Source organism: Ambystoma mexicanum, chromosome 1q (assembly GCF_040938575.1).
Source record: "Ambystoma mexicanum isolate Mex_15411 chromosome 1q, UKY_AmexF1_1, whole genome shotgun sequence".
Lineage (NCBI taxonomy): Eukaryota > Metazoa > Chordata > Amphibia > Caudata > Ambystomatidae > Ambystoma > Ambystoma mexicanum.
Window position 1 is genome coordinate 474,427,850 of NC_090922.1, and position 23,598 is coordinate 474,451,447.

At 48.9% G+C, this 23,598-nt stretch overlaps 1 protein-coding gene across 1 annotated transcript in view; it reads left to right on the top strand.

Moving 5' to 3' along the window:
* LOC138528983 (heat shock cognate 71 kDa protein-like) overlaps positions 1–22,829 on the top strand; it is an 819,952-nt gene extending 797,123 nt beyond the window's left edge. Inside the window, exon 9 of the mRNA XM_069640807.1 lies at positions 20,597–22,829. Coding sequence (XP_069496908.1) covers positions 20,597–20,791 — 195 coding nt within the window. The 3' untranslated portion in view covers positions 20,792–22,829. The remainder of the gene's footprint in view (positions 1–20,596) is intronic.
* Positions 22,830–23,598: the final 769 nt, after the last annotated feature.

Sequence of the window (23,598 nt, forward strand, 5' to 3'; positions counted from 1 at the left end):
CTAAAAGAGTAAACATTCTGCATGGTCAAGCTACAGCAGGTGTTGCAGCTACAACAAGGAGATTGTTTTGGTGTAGCTCTAGGATGCCAACTTCCACATCCCTATTCGCCTCTCACACTGGCAATACCTACTCTTCGTGGTGTCAGGAGTACATTATCAGTTCAATACCCTTCCATTCAGCCTGCGGTCTGCTCTGCAAATGTTTACCAAGCGCCTGTCACTAGTAGTGGCTCACCTGCGGTGGAAGGGCATCCACGTCTAACCGTACCAAGACGACTGGCTAATGAGGGCCCCTGTTTTCCGCTGGCAGAAACCAACACCGCCATCACCATCCGGTGCCTACAGCATTTGGGGTTTTCCATCAACTTCCCAAAGTCATGCCTGGTATCATCGCAACAGGCACTATATCTCGGAGCAACACTCGACACCCAGACCTGTACCGCCAGACCCTTGGATGAAAGGGAGGCAGCCCTTTTACACAAGGTGGCTACCTCAGCAGCGCCCGGGTGACCCCAGTCCGCAACTACAAATCGCTGCTGGGGATGTTATCATCAATCATCCCATTAGTCTCAAGCTGCTGATTACACATGATGACGGTTCAGGAATTCCTCGATGCACGCTGGGTCCAGTCCTCAGGGTCCTGGGACGACCGCATTACCCTAACCAGGTTTCAAACAAGGCGCTCCATTCAGACTGCTAGGCCATCAGGCAACTGTCACGACGGATGCTTCACTGGAGGGTTGTGGAACCCACTGTCAAGACCAACACACCAATCTGTTGGAGCTATGAGCAATTTTCTGGGCCCTGAAGTCCTTTCTCCCCCTCCTGAAGGGGAAGGTGGTGCACATTTACACCAACAACACAATGTCTATTTTTTATGTCGGCATGGAAGGAGGAACAAGGTCCCCACAGCTTTCCAAGGAGGCCCAAGCCCTATGGCACTGGGCCCTACAGCAGGGCATGTTTCCTATTCCCCTCTGTCAGGGATTCAGAACACTCTGGCGGACTCCCTCAGCAAGAAATTACGCTCCTGCCACGAGTGCACAATGACCAGCTAGACCTGATGTTTCAGACATGGGACAGAGATTGACCTCTTAGCCATCCACGAGAACAGACGCTGCAAAACATTTGGCAGCCGCCTTCCCCGTCTAATTCCATGTTATGGGGAAGTTTATTGATGCTTTTCCTCCATTCCTCTAGTGCCTCGAGTCATACACACCTTCAGAATGTATCGGTGCAAACTGATATTAGTGTGGCCGAGACAGTTTTGGTACTCAGACCTCCTTGCCCTCTAGTCAGCCCCACTGATCAAGCTGTTTCCTCACCTTGAAATGCTACAAGAGCAAGTGAAAACGTTTTCAAGTGTGGTGCAAAAGCCAGCGACTTCAACCTCAAACCATTCAACCGAAGGAGCACTTGCCATATCTACTGTCCCTGACTCAATCTGGTTTAACGCATTCCTCCATAAAGGTGCACCTAGCGGCAATTTCTAGGTACAACCGTGCGGCGGGTGTGCCTTCCCTGTGGCCTCACTGTCTGGTGAAGGAGTTTGTACGGGGGCTCTTCCGGTCTTTTCCACCAATCCGCCGCCCTGGGTCCAGCGTGGGAGCTCAATGTGCTACTTGCAAGACTCATGAAGCCACCTTTCGAGTTCAGGCACCAAGCATCTATTAAACACCTTTCCTGGAAAACTGCATTCTTGGTGGCCATAACTTCAGCCAGACGAGTGAGTGAAATGCAAGCGTTTTCTGTAAAACTGTACCAACCCAGCATTTGTGCTGAAGGTACCATCTGCTTTCCACCTAAACCAGCAGACGGTTTTGCCTGTATTCTTTGGTACACCCACATCTCCAGCAGAACGTACTCTCGTAACGCTGGATGTGGTGCGCGCCCTCAAGTACTACACTGCATGTACTAAATCTTTCTGCACAACGGACCTTCTGGCCCTGGGTAGGACCTCTCGAAGTCTTCCATTGCAAGATGGATTGCCACCTGTATTTCGTTCTGCCATCAACAAGCCGACAGGCCGCTTGCTGGCATGCCCCGGGCTTATTCTACCACAGCAGTGGCTGCAACCACAGCCTTTCTCTCCGGAATTCCGCTGCCTGGCATCTGCCGTGCAGCCACCTGAAGATCGGTGCATTTGTTCACCAGGTTCTATTTTTGTCGACAGACATTCTGCAGAAGAATCTAGAGTCAGCCAATCGGTTCTGCGTAACCTTTTTTGCTTGTGGTGGGTAAGACTCGAGTGGTAAGGGAGCTTGTCTCTGCCCATGGGTATTGTTGTAATACTGCTTTGTAATCTATTCACAGCATGTGAATATATGAAAGATCCAATGTTAGAGAAGGAATACGTCACTTACCTGTAGCTCTTGTTCTCCAGCATTGGTATCTTTCATAGATTCACCATCTACCCAGCATGGCTCATCTTTTGGCTCTTACTGCCTTTTCACGTACGCTGCCAAATCTGAAGATGGCCGATAGGGGAGGAGCTAAGGGAGGTGTTCCTATTGGCCGTGAGCTGTATGACCCAAAAATGACTGTAATAGAGCATAAAAGTGACTGAAAGTTTTCAGTTTAAGTTTAACCTACTCTGTTACCGAGGATTCCCAGCCTGACGATGGGGAGTATACACTGCATGGTAAGTAACGTATTCCTTATTCTGGTTTTACGTCCAGACTGGGCAGGTCTAGAGATGACCACCAGGCCGTTGATGACGTGGCAGTTGTAGCCAATGACAGTTTTGCTGACAACTAGTTAGTCATGGTTTCTGACTGATTCATTGATGGTCACTGTGAACCAGTTGTGGTGGTGTCGACAGCCTTGGGGTAGACGATCTAGAGTGATGCTTGGTTGTCGAAGATGACGTCTTTGTTGCAGATTTAGACGACCGACAAGGAGCTTGTCTTCGACCCCGAAGATGAAGAGTGGCTCCCAGATTTGGACATGGACTTAGGGGACATTATGTACTTGGGGCGATGGAAGGGGCTTCAGCCCTCATTCCCTGTTGATAGCCTTTGGGCACTGACCTTTGTTGAAGACCGGGCCTTGTGCGAGGATCTGGACTCGTCAGCTGAAGGATGCTTGTGCCCCTTCTTGGAGGCCTGGACTTTGTGCAACCTAGCCCTCTTGCTAGAGGTGGTTCGCTGGGCTGCCCTGCCCCTGCCTAGCAAAGTATGACTCCATACTGAAGCAGAGTCAGTGGCCCCGCTGGCGTCCTCGAGTCAAGCAATGAGACGGCGATGACGATCCCTCAGTGCTTTATTCGAGAACGACTGGCAAATTTCGCAGTCCTGGATGACATAGTGTGGATGAAGGCAGTAGAGGCAGTTGTTGTGGTGATCCTCTATGTAGACATTCTTCAGTCCACAGCGGGCACATGCCTTCGGTGTCCTCGAGTCAAGCAATGAGACGGCGATGACGATCCCTCAGTGCTTTATTCGAGAATGACTGGCAAATTTCGCAGTCCTGGATGAGATAGTGTGGATGAAGGCAGTAGAGGCAGTTGTTGTGGTGATCCTCTATGTAGACATTCTTCAGTCCACAGCGGGCACATGCCTTCATGGATTCCGATATGAGGTAAGCCCACCTACTCAGATGAAGCTTCATCGGAGGATACCGGCGGCTGGACGGTCAACGGTCTTGGCGCTGTCGCCGCTAAAGCCGGTCGTCGAGTAGACGCCAAAAATATCTATTTTTTGTGAAAAATAAGCAACATTTTAATGTTTATCGTAGAAAAGTTGAAGAGATGATTTTTGAGGACTCCCTACACTAACGTGCGATAATAAATCTGAAGATGGCCGACCGGAGAGGAGCTAAGGGATGTGTTCTTATTGGCGGTGGGCAGTATGACCCAAGCATGACTGTAATAGAGCATACAAGTGACTGAAAGTTTTCAGTTTAAGTTTAAACTGCTCTATGGTAGCAAGGATCCCCAGCCTGACGATGGGGAATATTCAGTGCATGGTAAGTAACTTAGACCTTATTCCGGTTTTGGTCCAGACTGGACAGGTCTAGAGCTGATCACCAGAGGTACGTTTTCCCGCCAGTTCTTCTGGTCACAGATGTCCCTGGACCGCGGGTGCAGAGACGGCTCTGGTTTGTCACAGGAGCTGATGCAATCAGTTCTGGAGGAAGAATGCAAGAAACACCACTGCAGCACTCTTCAAGACACTAGACACAACATGGGAAAACAGGTATCAGTGATCGCCACCAACTATCTTGCTACCCGTAGATGATGAGACGAAATTCGGCAGGAGGGCCTCTTTCTTGTTGGACTAGCTGGCTTATCCCAGAAGTCCCGATCCGCAACGCAGGACGGCAACGCTCCTAGCACGATAGCCCAAACTCAAGCTGATAAGCCCACTGGACGGTACAGGGAAACTTACAAAAAGGCTCACTTGTTAGGCTACCAGGAGACGTCTGGAATGCTTGGTCCCACCACTCCAACGGGATGAAGCACCGATGAGGGTCTTCTGGGATCAGTTGACAAGCAGGGCTTCTCCGGGTCAGCAGCAGGATTCGGTTTCATGCCCTTTTCACATCCTTGGTCTGCTCAGCTTCTCTGGATTCTTGTCTCCTTCTGATCCCCTGGCATAGCTGCAGGACTTTTATCCAAAGTCAACTGAGTGATCACAGCCCTCCAATAGCAAGATCTGCCGCACGCATGCACATCAGCAGTTGTCCAATCAGGGACCACTGGGGTCCTCATGCTCGCATGCACACCAGACATAATGGCACCAGTATTTGGATTGGGACCAGGAAGTCCCAACCCACTTCCTCTGAGCCACCACACGTAGCATTCACTAGCCAGCAAAAAAGGTAGCTTTTCCAGGACGTGTATGCCCAAAATGTTGTGACCTGGAAGGGCAGGTAGAAGGCTAAACCACAAGATGGCCAAAGGGCAGACAAAAGTCCTTGTGCCACGGCCATGTTGGGATACTGGCCACAGTCAGTAGCCAAACACGGTAAACACATTTGGGCTAACACAAAATACATCAAAAATAGAGAAAAAGCAACTGCTGCCACCAGTCTGTTCCTTAGCACATGTAAAAGTAACCCAAAATTCTCCAGCATGGGTTCTGGCATGGATTCACATGCTCATGAATATTCCCCGTCGTCAGGCTGGGAATCCTCGGTAAAGAAAAAATCAGTATCAGTTTAGTTTCTGATCTGTCTTTCATAGTAGTAACCAATCACTGATCTCTGGGTCATACTGCCCCCAGCCAATGACTGCCCTCTCCCTAAGCCCCGCCTCTGGCAGCCATCCTCAGATTTTTACTGCACGCTCAAGTGTTGGGAGTCCTCGTGCTTTAGCTCTCGAGTTTTTGCTGCGTTTTCGCACTTTTTCGGGAGACTTTTCTCATTTTAGTCGGTTTAATCGAGCCTCAAGCTCCACCGTTTCTACTTCCGATAACGAGGATCCGTTTCGGAATTCTTCTACGCCCCTCAAGGGTGACGTTTTTGTCGAGTTTACACTGATCTGCGGCCTACCTTAATGGACATGGCCCAGGACAAGGGAAGCTCGACGCCCGGATTCATGCTGTTCAGATGCTGCCCAGGATGAGGATTACAAAACGTTTTCAAGGAGGACGAGCATTCGCGATGTCTCTACTGCCTTCATGAGTACAAGACGCACGTGGCAAAGGACTGTGCGTTCTGCAAGAAGCTTTCGGAACGGACCAAACAAGATCGTCGTTCCCGCCTCGCCGCCTGGCTGGAGAAGGGCACAGCAGGTGAGAAGGCGAAGAAAAAGTCTGAGCGGGCTTCTAAGTCCTGTGAGGGCGCCCCGGCGACGGGGGCCCAACAGAAGGCCGGGCACCGGGAGCGCCGAAAGGTCGGGCTCTTCGGCTGCCAGGCAGGGCGCAACTTCCTCGGCACGTTCAACCACGAGCCAGCGCTCTGGTTCGGGGAAGAGGAAGTCCGAGAACCCGGGTAAGCTGCTGTTGTGGCCCCGGTCGATCTCGAAGGGGGAGCGAGGCACTGACCCTCCCCCCAAGGCGAAGGCCCAGGACGCACCTAAGGTGGTGAGGGCTTTGATCCAGCCGGCAAAGGCCTCTATCGAAGTGGTTGCTGCGACCCTGGCGAAGCCGGCTGAGACTACGCCAGTGGAAACAGCCTCTGGGCCCAGAGTATCCCTGCCACCGCGGAGGGAATCCTCTCTCCAGCCCATCGTTAAGACCCCCGTGAAGTCCCCGGCGGAAAAAGAGGGGGGGGGGTGGCCATTACAGACTCGGAATCAGCCTCTGAGGAGGATCTGGTGGAAACCGAGAAGGGCCTCAACGAGAGGTTCATAGGCCTCAACGAGAGGTTCGAGAAGGTTCGATCCCAGGGGACGGTCCCCGCTGACGTGATCGAAGATAGCGACGAAGAGGGCCCAGTGGAGGGGCCATTCCGTCCGTCGCAGGCATTACCCGAGCCCCAGGATAGCTCGGCGGCCATTTTGTTGGCGATCCAATCCTTATGTACCGAGATAAGGACGAGATTACCGCGGACCCCGACGGAGGATCCAGAGCCAGGCCCGTCGGGAAACCCTCCGAACAAGCGGAGGAGAGTCCACCCCTCTTTGCCCTTCGTGCCCGCGAGGCCGGTGGACCCCTCATCCCCCTCACCGGACCCTAGAGAGGATACGGGGACGGATGACAACGGCGGCGATGACACAACGGACATCCCGTCATCAAACCCCACCCCCCCAACTTGGACTTCTCCAGCCGACGAAATTGGCTCCTTTCACGGCATGATAACCAGGGCATCCGAGCTCTTCCAGCTCTGCCCTGAAGAACAAAAAAGGGAAGGGTTTCTTTACCAACGACGAGAGGCCAAGAGAAAGACTGTCCTCGCGGTGCCTTTGCTCGACGACATCTGGGGCGAGGGGCTTGCTATCCTCAAGAACCCTTCCACGACACCCTCCAAGAGGGACAGGTACGAGAAGAAGTACCGAGTCCCTGATGCCGCCCCCTTGTGCCTCAGGGCCCAGCCCACGCCGGTCTCTGTCGTCTCGGCAGCGGCCAAAAAGAAAGCAGCGGGTGCGGCGGCTTCCACTTCCCCGCCGGACAGCGAGGGCAAGAAGTTGGACTCCATGGGACGACGAGTCATCTCGTCGGCGGCGATAACGATTAAGGCGGCCAATGCCTTAGCGATCGTGGCCCGCTACGACAGGGAGCTCTGGTTCAAGATAGCTCCCCTGCTAGACTTCCTAACTGACGACAAGAGGGCGGAGGCCCTATAAATTCTGCAGGAAGGCGAGGTGGCGTCGGATCACGCCATAACGGTGGCAACGGACATTGCTGATACCGGATTTCATCAGCTGGGCACCGGAGTGTGCCTCCGATGACGAGGATGGCTCAAGGCGACAGACTTTTGCCAGGACGTCCAGACCAGAGTATTGGATATGCTGTTCGACGGCAACAACCTTTTTGGTAAGGCAGTGGACGAGTCGCTCCAGGCCATCAAGACCGACTCGGAGACGGCCCGGGCCCTAGGGGTACTTCAGCAATGACGGCCCTTTCGGAGCCCCGGAGGCAGACAGAGTGCCTCCAAGGGATCCAGCGGTGGCTCTTCCACACACCGCCAGGCGGCCCGCTCCTCGTCCCAGGAGGTCTACAGAGGTCGCGGCAAGCAAGACTGACCCGGCCGTGTCGTCTCGTCCCCCACCGAAGCACCCCGCTGGGAGGCCGGCTGACGAAGTTCGTCAGCGTGTGGGAGTCCATCTCCACCGACCGTTGGGTGCTGGACACCCTGGCCAACGGGCACTCGCTGGAATTCCAAAAGAAGTGCCCTCACATTCCTCCCGTGGCCAGGAAGGAGAATCCCGTCCCTCAACTGCTGTTGGAGGTAAGGGCGATGCTCAAGAAAGGGGCCATCAAGCTCTTCCCCAAGAGGCTCCGGGGCTCCGGAGTGTACTCAAGGTACTTCCTCGTCAGAAAGAAGACAGGCGGTTGGCACCCCATCCTGGACCTGCGTCGGTTAAACAAATACATAAAGGCGCAGAAATTCAGGATGGTCACCCTCCAGCACGTGCTGGGACAGCTGGAGGAGAGCGACTTCCTATCGTCGTTGGACCTGGAGGATGCTTACTTCCACATCCCCATTCTAAAAGGACACAGAAAAGTTTCTCAGGTTCGTGGTTCAGCGACGCCACTACCAATTCAGAGCCCTACCGTTCGGATTGAAGTCGGCACCCAGGGTATTCACCAAGTGCCTGGCACCAGTGGCGGCGCGGCTGCGCCTGCAGGGGATCCATGTCTACCCCTACCTGGACGACTGGCTAATCCAGGCAAGGACAAGAGAACTCGCCATCGAACACACAGCGAGGACCGTCCGGCTGCTCACGGAACTGGGGTTCGCCATCAACTACCCCAAATCCCACCTGGTTCCGTCGCAAGTAGCACTGTTTCTGGGAGCGAAGCTCGATACAGTGGGGTAATTGGCCTCCCCGTCAGAGGAGAGGACGAAGACCATTCTGGGCAAGCACCTGCTAGCCACAGACGTGGCCAGGGTGAGGTCCATCAAGTCCCTCCTCGGGATGATGTCCTCATGCATCTATCTTGTACCCCTTTGCAGACTTCGGATGCGTCCGCTACAGGAGTTCCTCGTCGCCCGCTGGTTTCAGGCGACGGGCTGCTTCGAAGACAGGATCCCTCTCGACGAGGAGTTCCGTCGGGCGATCCTATGGTGGGGTACCCGTGCTCACCTCACTTTCAAACCCCGGCGTTTCAGGAGACGGTGACGACGGACGCCTCTCTGGAGGGTTGGGGGGCCCACACCGGAGATCTCCACGCAAGAGGCCTTTGGCCCCCGGAGGAGAGGTCTCTCCACATCAACATTCTGGAGCTCCGAGCAGTGTTTTGGGCGCTCAAGTCGTTCCTTCCGTCCCTCAAGGACAAAGTGGTGAGGATCTTCACCGACAACACCACCACGATGTTCTACATAAGGAAGCAGGGGGGCACCAGATCCCCGCTATCCAAGGAGGCCCAGGATCTGTGGCACTGGGCTGTCGTCCAGGGGATGTTTCTGGTTCCCTTCCACTTGGCAGGAATAAAAAACACCATCGCCGGCTCACTCAGCAGGAGCTGCACTCGTGCCACGAGTGGGAACTACGTCAGGACCAGGTGGATCGGCTCTTCCGACGATGGGGCAAACCCCGGATCGACCTTTTCGCGACAGCGACGAACTCCAAGTGCCAGAGGTTCACCAATAGGTTCCCGCAGCCGAGGAGCATGGGCGATGCTTTCTCGTTCCCCTGGGACGGCCTGTTTCTATACGCGTTCCCTCCATTGCCGCTGCTGCTCCGCCTCATCAACCAGCTCAAGAAGTCCAGGTGCAGAATGATCCTCGTCGCACCGGCGTGGCCGAGGCAGATCTGGTTCCCGGACCTTCTGGACTTGTCAACGTCCCCACCAGTCTAGCTGCCGGCGGACGCAGATCTTCTCTCCATAGAAGGAGGCGCCATTCTCCATCACGACCCACAGTCGCTGAACTTGCAGGCCTGGCTCCTGCAGCACTAGCGTTTGGTGGGTACGATATCCCGGCTGACTGCAGAGAGGTTCTTGCAAAAGCCAGGGCGTCCTCAACTCTCAAGTGTTACGATCATAAGTGGAAGAGGTTCTCTGTCTGGTGCCGTGCACAGAAGATTAACCCTCTGCGGATTACGGCCCCTCAAGTACTGCCGTACCTACTGTCGCTGGCCAAAGTTGGACTAGCTCACGCCTCCATCAATATACATCTTTCTGCCATCTCCCGATATACCAGGACTACGGGACGGGCGTCCTTGTTGGTCTCATTGCCTGATGAAGGAATTTATGAAGGGACTATTCCGATCGTTCCCGCCGGTGAAGGCTCCTGCCCCGGCTTGGGAGCTTAATGTGGTGCTGACCAGGCTCATGAGGGCCCCATTCGAGCCTATGCATTCAGCGCCTTTGAAGTTCCTGTCATGGAAGACAGCGTTCCTCGTGGCCATCACCTCCGCTCGACGAGTGGGAGAGATCCAGGCCCTATCTTGCAAGCCTCCATACTTAACTTTCCATGACACGAGGGTGGTGCTGAGGATGCATCCCTCCTTCATGCCCAAGGTGCCGTCGGACTTCCACCTCAACGAGCCCTTGGTGTTACCAGTTTTCTTCCCGTCGCCTTTGACGCCGGCCGAGAGGACTTTGCACTCGCTGGATGTAGCTAGAGCGCTGAAGTTCTACGTGGACCGCACAAGGAGTTTTCGGAAGACGTCACAACTGTTTGTGAACTTTGGGTCTGTGAATCAAGGGAAGGCTCTCTCGAAGACTTCCATTTCCAGATGGCTCTCTGGCTGCATCATGCACTGTCACCGGTTGGCAAACCGACCGCTGCCCGGCCGTCCGAGAGCCCATTTGACCAGAGCGATCGCTGCTACCACAGCGTTCCTGTCTGGTGTGCCCCTGCTGGACATCTGCAGGGTTGCTACGTGAAGGTCGACGCACACCTTCACAAGATTCTACTGCGTCGATCGGGACTCCAGGGAGGAGTCCAGGGTCGGCCAAGCAGTGCTGCGCAACCTGTTCGCCTAAGGTGAGCTTGGTTAGGAGGTAAGAATTGCTTAATGTTGAGTTTTGGATGTATTGCTTAATGTTGAGCCTTTGCCACCTCCCGTGGTTGTGTATGTGTATACTGCTGTGTATTCTCTTATTCATGAGCATGTGAATCCATGCCAGACCCCATGCTGGAGAAGGAACAAGTTACTTACCTGTAACTGTTGTTCTCCAGCATGGGTCTGGCATGGATTCACATGCGAACCCTCCCGCCTACCCCTCTGCGGTTCTTCACTTGGTCATACTGCCACTTTGTGTGCTACCAAATCTGAGGATGGCTGCCAGAGGCGGGGCTTAGGGAGAGGGCAGTCATTGGCTGGGGGCAGTATGACCCAGAGATCAGTGATTGGTTACTACTAAGAAAGACAGATCAGAAACGAAACTGATACTGATTTTTTCTTTACCGAGGATTCCCAGCCTGACGACGGGGAATATTCATGAGCATGTGAATCCATGCCAGACCCATGCTGGAGAACAACAGTTACAGCTAAGTAACTTGTTCCATCCCTGTGGGTATGTCTAGGGCAGAACAAAAAGAGATCCCATTGCACTGCATTGGAGGATGCATTGTGCAATGATAAAAAGTTAGCAAAAGTGGCAACAAAGTCAAATGACTAGGGAGAAACTATGTTTCCCTGTAGTGACAGTCTGAAGGACTAGCCAGTTTGCCTATAACATGTAAACAAAAGCCAGTGGAGTGAAGCTGAAGGCTTCACTTGACTGTAAAAAGTCAGGAGCAGTAGCAGAGCAATTTTGGAAACATTTTCATCCACCAGGGGGTGCTGTACAGCTTCTGCGTTGAGCCCTAAACACCAATATTAATTGGTGCGTGCCGTGATCTCAGTTAATTTTTTCCACATGCCCTGCCAGCAGAGGTGAAACTCCATGTAAACCCTCTGGATTTGAGGGCCACCAGACTGGCGCTGATAACCTTTTTGCCCTCGATACAGAGAAAAACCACCCTGATCAGGCCAGACAACGCAGAGGCTGTGCACTACCTCAATGAGACAGGTGGCATAGGGTCGCTATCACTGCGCAGACGAGCAATTCACCTCTGGTTTTGCCCATTGCAAAAACAAATCTCCTTGTTGGCAATACATCTAGCCGGGGAGAAGAACATGTTGGCGGACACCATGAGCAGTTGTGGTTCAGTCTCCAATGAGTGGGTGCTATTCCAGGAAGTCCTTAGAGAGATCTTCATCCTGAGTGGGTGCTATTCCAGGAAGTCCTTACAGAGATCTTCTGGGAAAGCCCTCTAGTAGATCTGTTTGCATCCAGCTCGAACAATAAGTGTGAGCTGTTCTGCTCCATGCAATTTCCCCAGAGAAGAGTGCTGGGGGACGCCTTCGTAGTGGACTGGAATTATCCATTGCTATATGCGTTCCCACCGATGTCATCATACCTCGTGTCATCAGGAGTTCGAGGAATGTTGGTGCAGCCAGGATCCTGTTAGTCCCAGATTGGACCAGGAGAACGTGATACCCAGACCTTCACCCAAATGTCAGTACGCTCAATATCTACCCCTGGCTACTGAGAGGATGAGGTACAGAGATGTGACCTTCCGGAAGACGACATGTTCTCTACCAGAAGGCCAGCATCAAAGGCTCTTTACTGCTGCCAATGGTAGACATTTTGCAGCTGTTGCAGTGCTAAAGCGTTGGATCCTGCGATGCTGAAAATGCTTTAGTGAGACATGTCCTCCCCGTCCTTATCCTACTATTTCCCTGGTGTGTGTTTTCTGCACAGGAGGCCAGTTTGGATTGCTGAACAAAGGCAAGATGACCACTGTAAGCCTCATAACTGTCTGCCTTTCCCTCTTGTTTCTTGAAGTCCTGATAAGCCATGTCTCTGTCCCAATTTCCTCTGATAGGATGTTGGGTGTAAGGACCATACATGGCTCTGGGGCTGCCCTCTGCTTAATTGGTAGGAGCCCTCCCTAGAGACTGTGTTATGGGTACTCCCTAGGGGTGGGACCTGGAAAGAGGAGTGAACTCGCATTCTGTGTTGTGGGTGTCTGTGTTTGGCTGTGTGTCACAATTCTTGTGTCCTGCCTGAGCCGGCCCTGGCTGAATCCGAGTGAATGCAGTGTATGCTCTGAAAGGCTGGGAGATGTCTCCAATACGCACCCACTGTTTTTTGGCGTCTGGTTTTGGGGGAATGGGCTGAATGCCTGTGAGCCTGATTGGGTGCTGTATGATTGCACTCGCTGTTTCTGGGATCATCCTGAGTAAACCTACATGGTATAGAAGGAGTTCTATACCCTGTAGGTTTACTATTCCGTTTTGGATTACTGTTTCATTGATAAACATTTGTTTGATCACTGTAGCAAAATTACTCTTAAATCCTCTGACGGTAGTGACCTTTGTATGGTGAGTCTGGAATTTGATTTTCAGTGGTTAGTGTAGAAAGGGGGGGCCCTGTGGGCTTACAATTGAATGTTGGAAAGAACCGGACAAAATGGAACGAGGGTTCCATCAAGAAAATGAATTGTAAAATGAATCCTATTTTGGAAGACACTCCATAATATTGGAAGCTCTTTTTCTTTAGTGCTGCTACCTTTGAAAATGTGGACACAAAAAGCGATACACTGACTCATGCATTTAACAAAGAAACTGCTATGGTTAAAAAGAAAATGAGAAGAGAGATTCAGCGAATTGAAAGAACCTCTTCTGATAGGTCAATTAAAAGTTTCATGGAAAGAAAATGAAGTTAAGGTATAAAAATACTTTAAACAGCATGCGTGCACAGGTCTTACAGAAGGATATGCTAGGAAATTAAAGGACAAAGACGCGGAGGCCTGCTGGGAGATCATATATAAAACCAATAATGGGCAGGCCAGTACTCAGACAAACCAAGTTGCTGAGGCTGCATGGGTAGAACATTTTTCGCCTTTATATTCTGGTGATAAAAACTCAGTTGCCTTTAGTGTTACCAATAAAAAGGTAAATGTTAACACTTGACAATTTGATGTCAACCACCAAGACTTCATGAATATAGTTATCCGGAAGGCCAGTAATTCAAGGGCTCCCGGTCCTTGTGGGCTTTCCAATAAATGATTTAATAAGGATACAGGCATGTTGGCCTCACTTTTGTCTATCCTGCTTAAGTAGATTGCTTTTGGTGCGTGCATTCCACAGTACTGGCATAATGTTTGTTATTCCCATCTATAAGATGGGTGGGAGGACGGACCCCAAAAACTATCATCCAATGTCAATCCTGGACGCAGAGAAAAAGGTCTTTGCATCCCTTATATTAAGACATTTAGAAAGTTGGGCGATTGAAGCCGGCCGATTAAATAAATGCCAGACTGGCTTCAGAAAATCTCAGCACCATCATCAATGGCATCATTATATGGTGTCTACAGGACTTAGCATAGTCAGGCAAATTCGACCCTGTCTATGCCGCCTCAATAGATCTGTCGGCGGCGGTTGACAGTGTCGATAGGAGTGTGTTGTGGTCCAAATTGTTCAGGTGGGAAATCCCTGATGGTCTACTAAAACTACTCATAAGACTCCATGAAAATAGCTCGATTTAGATTACAGTGGACCAATCGGGCCAACTCTGGAGGAAGATCCAGACATGGGGCCTGATCACGACTTGGCCGTTACCGCCGGCGGTAATAGCCCTACTGCCGAACTCCCCGGCGCTAATAGCGCTGGATCACGAGTTCGGCGGTAAAGTAATTCCCCATTCCCCATTGAGCCCATTCCCCATTGAGCTCAATGGAGAATTTTCGCGCTCTTACCGCCGGCAGATTTCCCGCCGGCGGTAATAGCGCACATTTTTGGTGGAACCTTAAATCCGGAGGTATTAGCGCTACCGCCAGATTTAAGGGTTACCGCCGAAGTCGTGATCAAGCCCATATTCTGGTTTGAGGCAGGGGTGCATGTTGACCCCCTGCCTCTTTAATCTGTATGTCACATTTGTGGGCGAGTATTTGCAACCTTTTTCCTTTAATCCCCCAAAGATTGGGCAATTGGGTATATTATCATGAATTCCCTATGCGGACGACTTCCTTTGGGTTGGTTGTACCCTTATTGGCCAATTTCTTGTCCATAAATGCAAAAAGTTATTGAGTTCACTAGGAAAAGGAAAACATCGACTCATGTATGGTGGTTGAAGAATGAAAAAATAGTAGTAGAGAACTTTGTATATGCTTGGGGTTTACGATATGCAGTAGACCCCACAAGGCCTTTATGGAGAGACAGCTTAAGCAGAGGGCCCTCTTATTATCCAATCAAATGATCATAGTTAACCAGAGATATGGTAGATTTTCATTAAAACCAGCTAGGACTTTCTTTGAGGAGAAGGCTGCCCCCAAACTTTTATACGGTTCAGAGTTACTTTGTCTGGAAGCTCTGAACCACTTTGATCCAATTGAAGCTGTTATCTGGCGGAGGTTGTTGAGAGTCCTGAATGCCGTGCCTGGGACGGCTATCAGCTTTGAGTTTGGGCTATGGTCTCTGAATGTTGGTGTAAAGTGGAGGATGCTGACATTCTATGGGTGCATCCTAAATACCCTGCTAAATATGCTATATGACGATTTGCTGAGTGCTTTGAAGTGTAAATCTAACCATGCCCTGGTAACTATTGAAACTTTCTGTGAGACAATTCTGAGGAAAATTGGCAAGGATAAATTGGATCTGGTTAGCTCCCCTGCAGTAATAAAGCAATCATTATATTCTCTTGATTGGTGTCAGACCATAAACAAGTTACACAATTATCTCTCCATGCAACTTTTAAAAGGGGAGCATAAGAAATACGGACTCAATGCTCCTTCGTTGAGTGAATTTCCAAATCGTTATTACAGAGAAGATTTCAGCAGATTTAGATGTCATTTATTCCATACAGGTGAAATTCGATTGCGTTGTTGTAAGATTAAGGGGAAAGAAGCTTCATGTTGGTTTTGCAAGAATAAAACAAAAACATTTGAAACATTGAAACATCTGATGGTCTATTGCACTGGTTTACATGCAGTGCTCACTTTATTGTTTGCAATTATTGTGAAAGAAACTTCTTTTGAAGATGGGGATTTCTTTTAGGTATATTGCTAACTGGGTTACCCCACTTCAATATGTATAGCTTTGATTGGCTTTTTAAGGTGCTTACATTTGCAGGTAGAATTAATGTTTAATTATTGCTATTGCAATTGTTGTATGCATGGTGCACGTTGTCTCACACTGCTCTAATTATGAAACGTGTGGGCCCCCATGTTAGTGGGACAATTTAAGATATTACTTGATGCCGCTTTAGTCTATGTTTACACAGTAATACGTTATGGGTTTTAAGGTTTTTTATCTTATTAGTGTTTTAAACTTGATCTTAAGGAATTCAATGTAATTTTTATATATTGTTATGAAGTTGAATGTTATTTATATGTTTTTTTTCTTTTGTAAGGGTTAAAGTTTCTTTGACCAAATACAATAAAACAAATTTTAAAAAAAAGAATGCACTAGTGTTTGTTTGGCCAGCTAAACCTAGCTCAGCCTGAGTGAATGGGGGAATTTGGGTACATCAGAAGACTCCTGATGCACAGACGTTTTCCTGGAAGCCTGTATCCTGAATCCAGCTTGATGAAGAAGTTCTGCTACTGCAACTCTTCACCAAATCCAATGGCTGCTGTGCTGATTCAAGGACTTATCAGAGAGGACGTGGACAGGGGCCTCTTCCCGTAGCTACAAGGGGACATTATGCAACTGCTGTTCTTCACCCAAAGTGTCCTGAAAGCCAGTGCTGAGAGCCTGCCGTTCTGTAGAGGTATCTTTGTGGGTCCTGAAAAATAACATCTGGATCTCTTGGGCAAAAGAAGGTCACCAGCGTCGTCCAGGGTCCGGAGGCTGTCTGTGACGAGTGAAAAGCCAGATTGCAGTGCATCACTTGGAATAGGGGGGTATCCTGGCTTAGTGCTACTCGACACCCGCAGCTTGCCAAGTTACAACCAACCAAAGAAATCTTCAAGTGGCATTGCAACATCGACATCTGTCCACTTTTCCGCAGCTGAGGATGTCCAGAGTCGCCGCCTGCAGGGAAGTTCCCACTTGTGGGTTTCCCGCCACTCTGCATCGAAGAACGAGTCGAGTCCTGAGGGTCCAGACTTGGTAGATGTCTGCATGGCAGTCAAGTGCTCAAGTCCAACTATCCAGAAGCCATCCTGTCATCCGTGCTGCGGATGTAGCACCCAACTAGCCAGAAGCCATCCTGTCATCCGTGCTATGGATGCAGCACCAGAGAATCAAACAGCAGTGAACCGACAAACCTTGACACCTACTTCTGTCACTGCACCCGCCGCCACCAAGGTCATTGATGGATCGGGGGTGTTGCGTGTCCCAGGGAGACCCACGGGGCTCCAAAAGTGTTCCACAATAATGCAGTCCTCCATATGCAGTAGTCCCACGGTTGGCTCTACTGGAGTGCGAGGCACGAGTTTGCACTGCCTCTCTGGTCCCAGTTCCAATCCAGTTTCGATTTCAATGTGTGCAGCAGGCTGCGGCCGGGGGGGCCCAGCTTTCAGTCCGAAGTACTCTGGTTTCCCTGCATGGATTTTCGTCAGATTTCAGTCCAATGGGGGGGAGGGGGAGTTGGTTCCCACAACGGATATTTGATTTCAGTTCAGGGTGGGGGCGACCACAGGTGGAGGCTCAGACTACTGATGGGACCAGGAAGCACAGAGCTCACACAGAGGCTTTACTCATCCGTCCACCCCCTGGTGGCCACCCTGTCACGTCCCCTTTCGATTCTCGTAAGACAAGATGCAATACTCTGCGGTTACCACAGGATGACGGACTATATGCACAGCATGTGAATCTAAGCAGATACAATCATCAGAAATGCTTTTACGGTAAGTAATGCATGTCATCAGGCCCCACTGAAGTTTCTCTTGTAGAAGACGACTTTTGTTGTGGCGATCACCTCTGTCAGGTGGGTCGGGGACATCTAGGCCCTCTCTTGCAAGCAACCGTACCTGTCCTTCACGCTACGCGAGTGGTGCTGCAGACTCACCCCACCTTTTTCCCAAAGGTTCCTTCAGAATTCCACCTCAACGAGCCTTTGGTTTTACCAGTTTTCTTCCCAAACCCTTCTATGCCGGCAGAAGGAGCTTTGCATTTGTTGGACGTTGCTCGTGCCTTGAAACTTTATGTGGCATGCACATAGGATTTTCTAAAGACTTTAACAACATTTTGTGAATTTTTGACATGTGAATCACAGGTAGGCCCTGTCTAGGGCTTCCATATCCAGGTGGCTCTCTGACTGCATCATGCATTGTCACCATGTGGCTAACAGACCACTTCCAGGCCAGCCGAGAGCCCATTCCACCAGAGACATTGCAGCACAACAGCGTTTCTCTCTTGTGTGCCCCAGCTCGGCATCTGCAGAGCTGCTATGTGGAGGTCCACGCACACCTTCACGAGGTTCTACTGTGTCGGCAGTGATTCCAGGGAGTAGTCCCTGGTCAGCCAAGCACTGCTACGCAAACTGTTTGATTGAGGTGAGTCTGTTCCAAAAGTGATTGTTTATTGCTTCTGTCGAGCCTTGCCACCTCCTTTGGTTGTGTATATGTACTGCTATGTAATCTTTATTCATGAGCATGTTAATCCATGCCAGACCCCATGCTGGAGAAGGAACAAGTTACTTACCTGTAAATCCTGTTCTCCAGCATGGGTCTGGCATGGATTCACACGCTCATGAATATTCCCCATCGTCAGGCTGGCAATCCTCAGTAAAAGAAAAAACTGTTTCGCTTTAGCCTGAAAACTGTATTTTACTCTATAGCCAATCACTGTCCTTTGGGTCATACTGCCCCCATCCAATGACAGCCGTGTCCCTAAGCTCCACCCCTGGTGGCCATCTTCAGATTTGGTAGAGCATGTAAAGTGGCAGTATGAACCCAGAAGAGGCACGTAGGAGGATTCATTGTACTTAAAAACCAGCCCGCTTCACCTCCCTGTGGGTGTCAGCCTTGGCTGCTCGTCCATTGCTACCATTTGACAGTCTTGGCAGGTGTGCCTCTACCCCAGCCATAGTGGGTAATATCACAGATAAGCCACCCCCCTCCAGTCTTTACAGTTCATTGGTCATGTGACATTGCTGCATTGCTTTCCTTTTTGTTACACTTTTCCATCATCTCCAGGTGGCTACAGGTAAGGAGTACTTAGAGAGCGCTGCTATCTTCAAAAGGACACCTATTTGACAGTACCTCTGGTCATGCAATTCCTTAAGGGGCTAATGAGCATGTTTCCTCCAAGGCCTTTCGGGGTGCCGGCATGGGACCTGAACTTGTTGCTGTTTTGGTGCTGTTATTTCTAATGGTCCCATTATTTTAGCCTATGCACTCTTGCCCGCTCAGGGTTGTCAGGGAATACAGCCTTCCTGGTTGCCATTAAATCAGCATGCAGAGTGTGCCAGCTCCTGGCGTTTATTTTGTACAAACCACTTTTCACCGTCTTCACCGGGGAGAAGGTGACCCTACGAGTCTGCCCGTCCTCCTTGGCCAGGTAGTGCAGGAATTTCATTATCCTTTAGGCCTTTTACTCTCTGCCTCATCATTCCAAGGAAGAGGAGAGGTTACACAGATTGGTCTCTTAATTGCAAGAACAGAAAGCTGCAGGGCAGAGCACAAGCTTTTTGTAGGATACACTGGTCATAAGATGATTACCAAGGAGACAATTTTGAGATGGATTGTTTTGGCAATGTCGGATTGTTACAACATAGGGGGAAAGCCAGTCCGGAAGGACTGAGGGCACACTCGACTAGGGGAGTGTTAACTATTACCTCAGCTCTGCAGAGGGGAGTACCTACCTCGGATATTTGCAAAGCAAAGATGTGGTGTTCCCTCCACAAGTTCCCTAAGCATTGTCTGGGACGATCAAGGTGTCCAATTCGACAGAACAGTGTTCTATGGAAGTCTATCCAAGATGAATCTTTGGGAGGACACTATCCATTAGAAGAACACATTTCCTAACCCTTGTATTGTTCTTTCAGATGGATGTTCCTCCCACAGATTCCTCATCACCCTCAAAACCTACCCCTCAAATCAAATAGCTAACTGCTCATTTTTGTCTCTCCTCCTCTGTGGGAAGTCCCATGCTGGTCTGCAAAAGTCATGGTCTCTCAGGAGTACAAACATAATTCCCTAACACGGCTGAGCAACGGGAAAAATTAAAAAAACAAAGTCTTGGGGCGCGTTGGCCGAGGCCGATGAGTGTCGAGGGCTCCTGACGCCACACAGTGCCTCCTGGTGAACAAAAACGTTTCTGAAATTGTGCTGATGCCGTAGAATATAACTAAGATGAGGAATCTGTGGGAGGAGCATCCATCAGAAAGAACATTACCTGGGGTAAGTAATTTGTTCTTCCCAAGTAGTCACTCTTTGATAAACATGTAGTAAAGTACTGATGCAAGTTGCACGTGCAGGGCAGGAGGCGGGTCTGGTTAAGTTTGGTACTCTGGCTCTCTTAAAGCTGCATACATCTTTACATTATTAATGCTGTGCAGCGCATGGTCTGGTGCTGTCCATGGTAGCACAGATATCACATAACAAGCTTCACAATATGCACTGACCACTGGCTAGTGATAATTTTCTCTTAATGTGTGTGTATGTATGTGCTGTGTGTATTTGAAGAACTGGAGGGCGAGGAATTTTTCCCCTGGCTAAGAGCTTGCATCTTGAAATCTTTACCACTAGCCCATAAATCTGGGTGCATGGAACTACGAAGTATAAACTTAAAAAATGTGCTTTACAGAGGACAAGCCTGGTGGATAGAAATTAATTTTTATATTCTGAATCTGTGATGGATAGCCTCACAAAAGAACTACATTGTGAGAGAAAGTTGTTCTTCTGCATATGTTTCAACTGTTCAAACAAAATTGTTTTTATCACTTTGACAGTAGCGTCTGCCTACTTTTCCATTCGGCCAAAAATGGTTTGAAACTGGTCTATGTGTTATCCGACCAGACACGCAAATGAATTACCACAGGTTCCTTTCATTGATATCTTGTTTTTTCCCTTTTTCCCTTTTCTTCTTTCCCCTGCTATTCAGATGGCTGAGAAGGAAGAGTATGAGCACCAGCAGAAGGAATTGCAGAACATCTGTAACCCTATCATCACTAAGCTGTACCAGGGCGCTGGCGGAATGCCGGGGGGCATGCCAGGAGGAATGCCAGGTGGCTTTCCAGGAGCTGGCAGCGGAGGTAGTGGTGGTTCATCCGGCCCCACTATCGAAGAGGTTGACTGAATTAAAGCCTTTCACCTTCTTCCTCCTACTTCCCCGGGCGCATTAGAAATAGGTTGGGTAATTTGATGGCAACTTGCAAACTGGGCCTTTTTTTCAAAACTGTTCAGCTGATGTTTGAGTTTTCTGCTAACTTTTTATGCGTTCAGCAGCACACTCTCCAACTGTCTGCCTTCTTCTATATTTGACACACGTTTGCATGCAGGTCTTTAACCAAGTGTCTTAGTTAAATCCTCAGATGCCCACTTCTTCCTCATAACTCACTCGAATTTAAAGGATTATTTGAATGTTGCGATGTGACTAGATGCTTGTGATTTATCCAGCAAGGTATAATACAGCAGTGGCTGCCCAAGAGCATGTAAATGCTTTTCTTTGGTTTCTGCCTTTTCCACATCTGGAATAATTAAGATTTAAAAGTCTGGCCACTTTTGGTAACTAACAGGGCATGTTGATGTGTTTTTTTTTTAAAACACATCCACTCTTCATGTGTTCCATGTGCTTCCTGTTCATTTATCAGGTGTGTTTAAAGTTTCAACAGGGTAGTATTTGATGCAAAATATTTCATGTGGTCAAAACATGTACAATTTTTTTAATATAGTTATCTAATGCGAACACAGACATCAGCAGTCGGTCTAATAGCTTTTATCTTGTAGGTGAAGACGGGATTGTTGAATTGAACCATTTTTTGGGAGGAAGTTGTGAGTCGAAAGTGATTTGCAGCCCTGTTGGATTATGGGGAAGAGGCAGATGGAGGCTTGAGAATGGGTTGGTCTAGGGGTTAGATTGGATGAATAGCGAGAGAATGCCCAGCAAACTTGGTTAAAGCAGGGTGTTCATGCGTTCTTCTAATTCAACAGTGACATTTTCTACAGTGTACATGTTTTCTGTGAATCCTGCCTTGTTCAAAATGTTAGATTTGTTTTAGATACACATGGCATCAGAACTGGGCTCACAAGACCACTTAGCAACGCAAGTCTATCTGGATGCCTTCCCATTTTGTCAAGAAATTGCAGTTTTTACTTGTTTACTTAAAGCAAAAGTCTACACTTGCAACCCCAAGAAAAGATTACTGGAGTAATTTTCCATTAACTTCCTTATGGAAATTCCCTTAGTTAATTACCACACCCAGGGAGTACTGTATCTGTGCCTGCCACCACTATCTATTGTTTTCTTAAATCTTTCCCATGCTGGCAAATGACAAAATGTAGCTGACGTAATCCATTCGTAAAGGGGGTTAATCGCATTTGATTTGTTTTCTTCTAACACTCATTCCATTGCATGCTAGATTTGCATTGCAGTGTAGGCATTGACCTTCATTTACTGTCTTGTAACAGCAGTATTTTACACTAAAGTGATTAAACCTTCACTCACTAACAGAAAATCATGCATTGTATATCTTCACTTGTCAAGTCATTTGATGTTTTCCTTCAAGAAAAGTTGTGTTAATTTCACTTAACATGGATGAAGGTTTGTAATTTGTATGTGTACAAAATGAAAATAAAACAATTGCTTCTGGTACAGCACATAGGATTACACCATTCTAAGTAACTGGTGTAGAGAAATTAGAGAAACTCCTTACATGTCAATTAAATAAATAAGATCAGGCGAGTCAAATGTCTAGCATGTTTTGCATGATTGCTATAATCTAACTCCCTTTCATACTCACAAACTGTCCCCTGAAGGTGATCTGCATATAATCACTGAAAGCCACATCTTTTTTTGGTTGGCAAGTCTTAATGCTTCCCACCAAATGTGATGTAGGGGGGGTGCTAACCCCGAAAAGTTCACTTTGCCTGTGCTAATAGAACGGTAGGTGTGCATTTGGGTGTGGTGTTAGAGAGTAAAGTTTGCATTCTTGAAAGGTAATGAGCCACCCAGAAATCAGTGTGGTTTATTTTTCCACTCTTGGTGCATTTCTTTACTCAAAGAAGCATGTTTGTGAGGATTTGAAAGCAGACTGTCGCTGTTCCTCTCTGAACGCTTACGCAGAGTCACTGTTTGAAACCTGCTTGTGAAAATTGTAATAAAAATATCAAGCAATTCTGAGCATTTATAATTTGTGTTTCTTGCTGCAAATGCAGTTAACTGGACTCTGGTGCTCTTCTTGCAACTTTAACCTTCTGGTGAGTAAAAGGTAAAGATGGAGTTATATTGTTTTAAGCACTCAACCAATAGTTGTCAATAACTGAATGGTACTCAATTTCTTGATCTTGTAAAAATGACCAGCTGGTTCAGTGCTGCCAGTATTCAAACCTGTGATTGAAGGATGGTTTCAAACGAGGGCTTCACTTTCTGTGCTATCTTTCAAGCACAGGTACACTGTCCTGACAGAAGTGTATTGCAGTGTACCAAATATTTCTTTGCAGAAGAGAAATTAGCAGACATGTAGGGCGAGAAGTATTTTTCTCCCATGCGCTGCTCATTTTTTACCAGTTCTTTGTTCCTGCTACTAAAAGCTCAGCATTCTTTACCTGCTTTGCGCCTTTACAAAGTACTAAATATCTCTGCTTGTACGGGATAGTGGAACATGTGATTAGATAGAAAATACTTACATTTCTGGAGCTTGTGGATCTGCTTAGATCACATGCTCTGCATAGTCCAACATCTAGTGGAAGTCGCAGAGTATTTTAATGATAATGATATTTTATTTGTATTGCGCTCATACACACGTGTTTCAGAGCACGACGAGGCAAGGGAGGGGAACAAGGGAGGACAAAACAACGATCTTACTAGGCCAATGACATTTAGAACGCACGAGTGCAGGGGAGAGGGAAGGAGGAAAGTACTGAAAAGGGGATAAACACAACAAT